The 10,341-nt window shown below is 39.9% G+C and overlaps 1 protein-coding gene across 1 annotated transcript; it reads left to right on the forward strand.

Annotated features, from left to right (window-relative positions):
- The first annotated feature begins 4,217 nt into the window (after window positions 1-4,217).
- Window positions 4,218-10,132, forward strand: LOC128725832 (uncharacterized). Its single transcript, XM_053819608.1, has 3 exons — window positions 4,218-4,243; window positions 8,644-9,818; window positions 9,888-10,132. The coding sequence occupies exons 1-3, from the start codon at window positions 4,218-4,220 to the stop codon at window positions 10,130-10,132; spliced, it is 1,446 nt and encodes a 481-aa protein (XP_053675583.1).
- The last annotated feature ends 209 nt before the right edge of the window (window positions 10,133-10,341 follow it).

The raw sequence follows: 10,341 nt of genomic DNA on the forward strand, positions 1-10,341 counted from the left end.
AAACTGATTGACCTTCCGATAGACGTGACAGAACAGGATATTAGTGAGGTGTTGAACAACCACGGGGAAGTCATAAAAATTGAGGAGGGAGTGTATGCGCGGCATAGGAGTGCGCATCACCTCCAAGTCAATCGAGGTGCACAGGTCGATCCGTCAGCACCTTGATAAAATTAAGGCACAATACTACTCGCATGCCCTCGTTGAGGAGAAACCTTTCAAGGTTGTACTCCGTGGCTTGCCACGTGATAGCGAGGAAGAGCTCAAACAAGAGCTAAAGGAGGTGCATCATCTGGAGCTAACCGCTGTGCACCGTATCACTCGGCAAGGGGAGAGCCAAAACCCGCACCACAGTGCGCTGTATTTGATGCTATTTAAGAAGGGCACCACCACCGTCCCACAGCTGCAGAACATCCGCAAGCTGTGCGACCTCCTTGTCAAATGGGAGGCTCACCGGAGGGCGGTCCTCGCACCATCCTACAATGCCGTTTAGTTGTACACCAACATTTTACTTGGACGTCAAATGTTTACTTATTGTTGAACCGTGCTGCATATGAAGCTGACAAATGTTTACTTGGGCTCGAAAACGGTGTATCAAGGAGAGGCTGGAGGACAACATCTCCAACCTAGTAAGTCTCCAACTCAGAACAGACCCGGTGACCTACGTACAGATGAAGGAGTAGCAAATGGCTAGAGATATAGCAAGGGACCACGATATAAAGCACGTGTTAGAGTATAATGGGGAGAAGTTCCCCATACCGATAGTGATGGAAAACAGAAGCGTTATCGTGAAACTGATTGACCTTCCGATAGACGTGACAGAACAGGATATTAGTGAGGTGTTGAACAACCACGGGGAAGTCATAAAAATTGAGGAGGGAGTGTTGGGACCGAACGGCACATTCCCGGGTATTCCAAACGGAAACAGGCTCGTCACCATTATACACACGAAGTAGATCCTATTCTTCATCGTTATCAAGGGACAAAAAACCCAAGCAACATACAAGGGACAGAAGAAAACTTGTCGATTCTGCGAACAACCGCTACATTTGGATGTCGGCGTGAGCAGAACAGAATGAACCTTGATCAAAATGTTATGAACTCATTGCTTGATACTTAAAGAAGATTCTCCAATTATATTGCTGCGAAATCTTTTACTGTCAAAACTTTGCGACAGCGCAAGACTGCGTTGTAAAATTGAGATACAATATAATTGAAGCAATCATTCGTATCGGAAAAGGGGAATGCGAAACCGTGTTTATTCGACATATCAAGCTTATACCAACTGATTTGCCTTTTCAGTTTAAAAGATCGCAACTTCCTGTTAGGCTTGCATTTTCTAAGACCATCAACAAGTGTCAAGGACAATCGATTGCATTTTATGAAGTATATCGATAAATCGACGCAGCCATCACTAGCCTAGTAAGAAGCTTAAGGGTAGCATAAAGTACCCTGGGTAGCTATAATAAACTAAGTTAGTTGAAATAGACTTGGAAACTTTATGAGTTGTCGTTTCCAGCGCACAGGAGATACGGCCCAATACCAGGCGTTTAGGTGCGTTGATAAAGTAATTAGGAAAATACTAGAGGACTAGAAGAGAGGAGAAATTCACCAGAAAATTTGAGCAGCACCTGACCATCAGGAAGCAACTTGACACTTGATTCTTCTCGAGGTACAGACAAAACTTTCCGCGGATGTCGGTCGAACTGTTCATTCTGCACTGACATTCATTCCTCTCTATTGACAGTGTCAGGCATGATTTTCTCACATGCAGTATCAGTAAATTCAGTGGTCCGACAGATGTAGTCAGAGGTTGCATGTTGATTGTATGGCATGAACGCACCATCGCACATAAGAATTCTCTCCAAGCATTAAATATCACGCTAAAGGATCTTAAAGAAAATGATCGTTTGATGGGAGGTGCGCGTTGGTTTTGCCTTGCGGAGGTTTTCATCAAACTTTGCCAGTTATCCCTAGATCAACAGCAGCTGGCGAAAAAGATGCCTTTAAGAAAATAATCGTCTGTTTGGGCACAGGTCGAACATATTACTTTGAGGCAAAATATGAGAGTTCAAATGAGTGGTTCAGGGAACCGTAATTTTGCCAAAATACTTTTGGAAATCGGGGAGCGGAAATAAACCAAAGACTCCTTCGGTTTAATTGAGTTATCATCAGTGTTGTAACATGGTACCTTCGGTAGAAACATTAATAAACGCCATTTAATCAATAAATAACGCCGCGAGATAATCAATAAATTATAACAACCAATAACAGAGTACAGATCTATTGATACCATTATTGATATGACTGAAGCCAAACATTTTTCTACAGAATTTATAAACTCAATTTGAAGTGTATGCAACTGCTAGGCTTGTATTTAACAAAGCGTTATGCTATTTTGTAATGCGAATGCTAATAGAGCTCAAGCAAACATTCATGTTTACCGACGATACACCAAAACCGTACGGATTGCAATATTAAGACCCTCACAAACCGTATGGCTCAGAATCATGAGCATACACAATCAAAGTTCAGCAGAAGGATACGACAAGAACTTAAGAAAAAACTAAAAAGGATCTACCTCTCTCACGCGGTGATTGTACTAATACATGGGAACGTGGTACTCGACACAAACTAACATCATCAAAGAATTTTAGTATTTAAGCGATGCAAATTTTGAAATAAAGCATTCCTACTAGAATTCGTTGAACATCGGTAACGTTCGGACGTGTTCACTGGTGCCGTGCTGTGTTGTGCTCTCGACAGGAAGTGCAATAGTGTGCGTGTAACCGCGATTGGCCTCTTCGAGGCCTCCACGCCGGAATACCAGCGGTTTTGCCGCCTAAACGGTCTTTTTAAAGACCCCAAGCATTGTACGGCTAGTGGTTGATAAAATGTACCCGTGGCGTACCGCCACCTCCAAGGCGACGGACGTGGCCTCGCGGAAGAGGCGGCTGGCTCTCGCGGCGCGGGAGTCAGCAGTGGACGACCGGAAAGGTCGTAAAAGAGTGTGCGAGAAGGCACGCTCTAGTGTCGCCCCCTCGGTGGCGAAACCTGTGCTGCAGGTTACTGCAGCAACAGCAACAACGCAGGAGGTCCCGATGGACCTTCCTGTGAATGAGGCTTCGGCCTCGAATGTGGCGGGAAACGTGGAATCCCGCCGTGAAAAGATCCCGCCCTTCGTGGTGTGGGATCTGACGGAGCAGCACCACAGTTCGCTGTGTGCTGACATGAAGAAGGAGCAGCTTTCTGCTACCTTTACGTTCCTTCCGCGGAACTTCTGCAGGGTATCCTGCAGAACCCGGAAGGACCATGAGGCGGTCAAGGGACTCTTGATCGCCTTGAAGCGTGAGTTTTTCACGCATGATTTTCAGGGGGACAAGCCCTACCAGCTTGTCCTCAAAGGGCTACGGTATGGTTCCTCGGACCATGTCTTGGCCTTCCTGCAGGAGCAGGGTCTCACACCCACTGCGGTCCGTGAGATGAATGTAGGAGCCCTCGAGAAGGTCTCCTGCAAAGCGTTTGTGATCTCCTTCTCGAAGGGGACCACGACGCTTGAGCAGGTGCGTGGGATCACGCACCTGAATTACACGCGCGTTTGGTGGGAGAAATTCTCCCCCAAACGCTCGGAGTGCACGAGTTATCGGAGCAACCCAACCGATAAAGCATCCGTACCTGATTCTACATCCCTTCAACAGTGATAGCCCTAAACCAATACAAGATTCTGCATCCCTTCAACGATAACACAATCTCGTCAACCGGCCGATCGGACGCCCGTACCTGATTCTACATCCCTTCAACAGTGATAGCCCTAAACCAATACAAGATCGTCATCCGAACGATAACCGATATCTACTTCCTTTCTCTTTATCCTTCCTTTCGTCACCCAATCCCTTTTAAACACAAAGATATATATATATATACCACAATAAAACCAAAGGAAGGACTCTCAGCCTAACCGTCTTAGAAGAAGGAAGCTTTCGTCTCGCTTAACTTCTTTACAATCCGAAGTGATAGTTCGTTAACTGGCGCCCGAATAGGGACCTGAAGTCAAAGTGAGGTGATTCAAAAATAAAAACCAACCCTGCACAAACGACCAAGGACCACTTTCGATCTGCACTCGAGGACATCTCTCCCCGAAGAAGCCTAGGACCCTTAGTAGGCACACCCCAAAAAGGACTACCCCGAAGCATCACGCCGTCGAAATAGGAAAAAGGAACATGATCTTCGTGATTACGGTACTGGCGTAAGTCAAAATCTGTTGTATTCTAACATAAGCATATAAGGAGCATAATTTACAAAAAAAAGTGAGCTTATAAATAACAAGTGAATTCTGAAGGAAACAGGTTAGATAAAAGTTAAAAATTTATGCAAAAAGTTTGTTCGAATAGGAAGGAAAAAAGAAGAGCACTGTGTGATAAAAACAGAATGAGTCCTCCTACTAAAAATTTTATGAGCCATGAGGAGTTTTTACAAATCGGAAAAGTTCCCGATTATGTTCGCGATATTCCCAATTTCGAAGGAAACGCTAGCAGCCTTATGAGATGGATACTAGAAGTCGAAAACGTACTTAGAATGTACGCCCGTCTTCCGAGAGAATCAATCGAATATCATGTGATTGAGGGAACAATTCGCAGAAAAATCAAAGGTGAAGCGGCAGATGTGCTTAATACAAGCTGCATAACGGGTGATTGGTCGAGTATCAAATCTACCCTGCTGCTTTACTATAAAGATAAAAGGGAGCTTAAAACTCTTGACCACGAGCTCACAGGGATCAGTAAAAAACATTCAGAATCTCTAAGCAGTTACTTCAGTCGAGTAAATGATTTACTAACAGCAATAGTAACACAAATTCAGACTGATCCTAAATACGCTATTAATTCAGAAGTTCATGTAGCATATTTTAGAGAAAAAGCACTCGATTGTTTTATTAGAGGTCTTGAGAACCCTCTTTGCTTTTTACTAAAAAACCATCAACCCAGTAACCTAAATGCAGCATACAATTATTGCCTTGAATACTGCAACATGAACATGAGATCTGCTCCATTCAAATCAGACACAAGGGTAAATAACATACCAAAACCGCGAGAGCTTTACGTTCCACCACCACGCCCTATTTTTAATACAAATCAGCAAAGACCACCCCTCCCACCAAGAAATTTCCCTCAGCATAGGAATTTTCCGCAACGTAGGAATATGTACCCTGAGGGATATACTAGTCAGCCCGCGAATCATCAGCGGATGCCTTCAACACAACATCACAATAATTACCCTGTACCCATGGAGGTCGATCCTTCTATACGATCGAACTCCTTGAACTATGCCAATCGACCAAACTATAAAAAGCCCTTCCCTCACAATGGTCAAATATACTCCATTGATACGCCACTGGAGTATGTTTCAGGATCACCCCATCTTAATGAAATAGATTTAACTAGGAACACAGAAACATTTCGTAGCACCTCTAACCAACAAACTGAGGTAGAGAGTAATTTTTTAGAAAGGACCGCAGGATGGTGAAATCATTCCTTCCATATATCATCTTGCGGACAGCCTCAGGAGAATACCCATTTTTAATCGATTCAGGATCGAATATTAACCTGATTTCGTCTAAATTAGCTTCATCTTACAAAAGAAGCAAACCATATGAAATTAATGCCTCTAAAATTACAAGCGCTAACGGCGAATTCAACATTAAATCAGCAATCGACATTGCTTTTTTTGAACCAAAATCCATGTTGAAATTTCAATTTTTGATTCACGATTTCCACTCATTTTTTCATGGCATCGTAGGTACGGCCATACTCAAAACACTTAATACAAGATTATGTTTCGAAAAAAATAATTTGATAATAGCAACTGATTTGGGAACTCCTTTTGTAATACCATTTAAGAAATATGTGAAACAAAAGGAAAATAATGTGATTGATTTTAGACTAGATCATTTAGAGCCCTCAGAACAAGGAAAATTAACACGTGTATTACAGAAAAATGAGCATGTTTTTTATGAGCCTAATATAAAGTTATCGTGTGCGACAAGAGTAGAATGTCGTATAAATACAACTGATGAAATACCAGTACATCAACGGGTCTATCCATATCCAGCAGCATATACGGAAGAAGTTAATACACAAATTAGGAATCTTCTGGAAAATGGAATAATTAGACCATCAAGATCCGCTTGGACATCTCCCGTCTGGATCGTTCCAAAGAAAGTAGATGCTTCTGGTGAAAAAAAGTTTAGGATGGTAATAGATTACCGGAAATTGAATGAAAAAACTATAAGTGATAGGTATCCGATGCCAGAAATATCGTATGTCCTTGATCAACTACGCGGCCAACAATACTTTTCAAATCTTGACCTTGCATCAGGTTTTCATCAAATTCAGATGAATGCACAGGATATTGAAAAAACTGCGTTCTCTATTAACAACGGTAAATATGAATTTACAAGAATGCCGTTTGGTTTAAAAAATGCACCAGCCATTTTTCAAAGAGCTATTGATGATATACTCCGCGAACACATAGGCAAAATCTGTTACATCTATATGGATGATGTAATTGTATTCGGTAGAACAATTGAAGAACATTTGGATAATCTAGATAAAGTTCTTTCAACTCTGAATGCTTCCAATCTAAAGGTTCAATTAGATAAATCCGAATTCCTTCACAAAGAGATTGAATTTTTAGGACATATTATTTCAAGTGAAGGATTGAAACCAAATGAAAAAAAGATTGAAGTCATAAAATTATTTCCCCCACCAAAAACAATCAAACAGTTGAGATCGTTTTTGGGATTGACAGGTTATTATAGGAGATTTATTAAGGACTATGCGAGAATAGCGAAACCTTTAACCAATAGACTACGAGGTGAGAAAAGTACGACTTCAAATAGCAAAATAACACTTTCCACGGAACAAATAAAATGTTTCGAAAAATTAAAAAACGTATTATCCTCGTCAGACGTTCTAATTTATCCAGATTATAGCGTACCGTTTATACTTACTACGGACGCCTCAGATTATGCAATTGGTGCGGTTCTTTCACAAGGTGAACTGGGAAAAGAAAAACCTATTCATTTTAGTTCCCGAACACTCTCTAAAACGGAAGAGTCATACTCTGTTCCAGAAAAAGAGATGCTTGCAATTATATGGGCTTTAAAGACATTTAGGAATTACCTATATGGTACAAAATTTAAAATATTGACCGATCACCAACCTCTCACATTTACCCTCTCACAAAGAAATACTAATGCAAAATTAAAACGTTGGAAAGCATACTTGGAAGAGCACGATTATGAAATTATCTATAAACCAGGTAAAACCAATGTAGTGGCAGATGCACTGAGCCGAATAGTATGCTCAATGACAGCTACACAACATTCTGCAGATGATAGTGATAATTTTTTTATTCCCTCTACTGAAGCACCTTTAAACGCTTTTCGACAGCAAATCATTTTAAACGAAGGATCCGATCATGTTGCATCAACTGAACCATTTACCAACTTTAAAAGATTTGATGTCACAATTTCAAACACTAGTGATTCAACTCTATTGAACATTTTGAAAAAATATGCTGACCCCTCGAAACTAAATGGATTGTTCACTAGTGAAGCCCTAATGGGAAAAATTCAAGAAGTTTACAAGAAAAACTTTGGGAGGCAAAATTTGCTAAAAATTCGTTTTACACAAAAAAAATTAGAGGATATAGAAAATTACAACGATCAATTAGACATTATCTGCAAGGAACATAACAGAGCACACAGAGGTTGCGAAGAGAACAAGATAAAGATTTTACAAAAATATTATTTTCCAAAAATGGCTCAACAAATCAAACATTTTATTCGAAACTGCAGAACATGTAATGAATGCAAGTATGATAGAAACCCCATTAAATCTCCTATGACAAAAACACCTTTGCCAAGGGTACCCTTTGAAATAATGCACGTAGACATCCTGTTTATGAATAAACTTTATTTTTTAACCTGCATTGACAAATTTTCAAAATACGCCCAAGTAGTCCAAATTGACTCCAGAGCTGTTGTAGACATACTCCCAGCTCTAAAAGAAATAATATTGAAACACAAACCTCCTGAAGTTATCGTTATGGATGGTGAAAAATCATTCAACTCTGGAAACGTAAGAGAGTTCTTTAACAATTTTAATATTCAGCCTTATATCACAGCAACAGGCAGAAGTGAGATGAATGGTGTTGTAGAGAGATTTCATTCTACTTTAATAGAAATTTGTCGTTTAACACAATCCGATCATTCTTTCGACAATCCTATCGAATTAATGAATATCGCAGTGCACAAGTATAACAACTCTATTCATTCAAGTACTAAACACACACCGCTCGAAATTATAACTCCCTCCGAACATACGTTGACGATTATGCAAAAAGTTAGGGATAACATAAAGAAGAAACAAGAAAAGGATATTTGTTCTCACAACAAGAAAAAAAAGGAACGGGTTATAACAACTAAATCAAAGGCGTTTTTGAAAACGAAGCGTAGAGTCAAGCTAGCAAAACCTTACAAAAAGATTGACATTCAACGAGTCAACAGAACAACAATAACCACCAAACAGGGAAAAAGAATTCATAAAAATGATTTAAAAATTATATACGACTAATTGTATTCCACAGGTTGTTATGCCATGCCGGGGCACAAAACATATCGATGAGTAGCCTGGATAACGTCCCAATACTAGCTTTTCATAGAGGGGAAGCAAGAATAACTAATGGAAATAATTACTATATTCACCGTTTCAATATTTCCGACATAAGACAGGATATTAAAATACTTTCAAGGGCATTTAGCCTTTTAGAACGTAACCAGCTCTCAACGATTATAGAAGAGGAATTTTCATACGCATTCGAAATGTTAAAAATTACTACACCAATTCGTAGAAGCAAAAGATGGGACACAATAGGCACGGTCTGGAAGTTCATCGCAGGAAATCCAGACGCAAACGATTTAAAACTAATAAATACAACCATGGATGATCTAATTAAAAATAATAATATTCAAGTTAGGTTTAACAAAGATCTTACGTTGCAATTAACAGAAATGTTACTCCGTGTCAAAGATGCACTACAATTATATAAAGATTCGTCAGCAGACTTCCATTCATTGTATATCTTAATGAACCTCAAATATCTTACTGAAAAATTAGGACTAATTACAGATAGTATCACATTAGCCAAAGTTGGAATTACTAATCCACGTATACTCAATAGTCAAGAAACAGATTTGATGATGATTGACATTAGAAAACAAAACATAACAGTGCATACAATATCCGAGGCTTTGGCATATACAAACACGAAAATAGCTACAAATAACAATGAACTACTGTTTATAATAAGTTGTCCTAGACTAAGAAAAAACATACTAAACAAAATCCAAGTTTACGGCATAAATAACATAGGAAAACAGATCCACGTTCCTCATCCCTATTACCTTTCCCATAAATCGCAAATGTTTATCGTCGCATCACTCGATAAGGAATTCTATAATACGGAAGATCTACAAGAAGACAACACGACATGCATACCAGCAATTATAAAAGGACAACCAGCATCTTGCGATTTTATATCGAACCCATCAACACAAGAAGTTATAACTTTAGATAGAAGTCACTTACTTATCAGTTCATCCGTTTGGTTTATATTTGATACGACGTGTGGCATACGAGAACGAAACCTTACTGGTTCATTTATCGTTGCATATGAAGATTGCAATATTTTCTTCAATAACAAAACTATTTCAAGCAACACGATTAGTTTTCCGGGATCACCGATCAATCTTCCTATCTATGGCATAGAAGTGACACAACAGAACAAAGTCGTGAATTTGAGTCTTGAGCATCTACACGAACTACACAAAGAATTAAGATCGGAGATGAAACAAATCCATTTAGAATCACACAGTATCACATGGAAAACGTGGTCAATATCTAGCCTGGTAAGCACTCCGTTTATAATATTGATTGCTGTCGGTGGATACATTGTGTTAAAAATATGTAAGAAAAGGACAGACATCAACATTAATACACAACCGGCATCACATACAACGGCAATCTACAAACCGCCAACTATGAAAGAATGCCTTCGTACGGAGCCTCAGATTTAGGGAGGGGCAAGTTATCGGAGCAACCCAACCGATAAAGCATCCGTACCTGATTCTACATCCCTTCAACAGTGATAGCCCTAAACCAATACAAGATTCTGCATCCTTTCAACGATAACACAATCTCGTCAACCGGCCGATCGGACGCCCGTACCTGATTCTACATCCCTTCAACAGTGATAGCCCTAAACCAATACAAGATCGTCATCCGA

The sequence above is a fragment of the Anopheles nili genome, chromosome 2 (assembly GCF_943737925.1).
Source record: "Anopheles nili chromosome 2, idAnoNiliSN_F5_01, whole genome shotgun sequence".
Taxonomy (NCBI): Eukaryota; Metazoa; Arthropoda; class Insecta; order Diptera; family Culicidae; genus Anopheles; species Anopheles nili.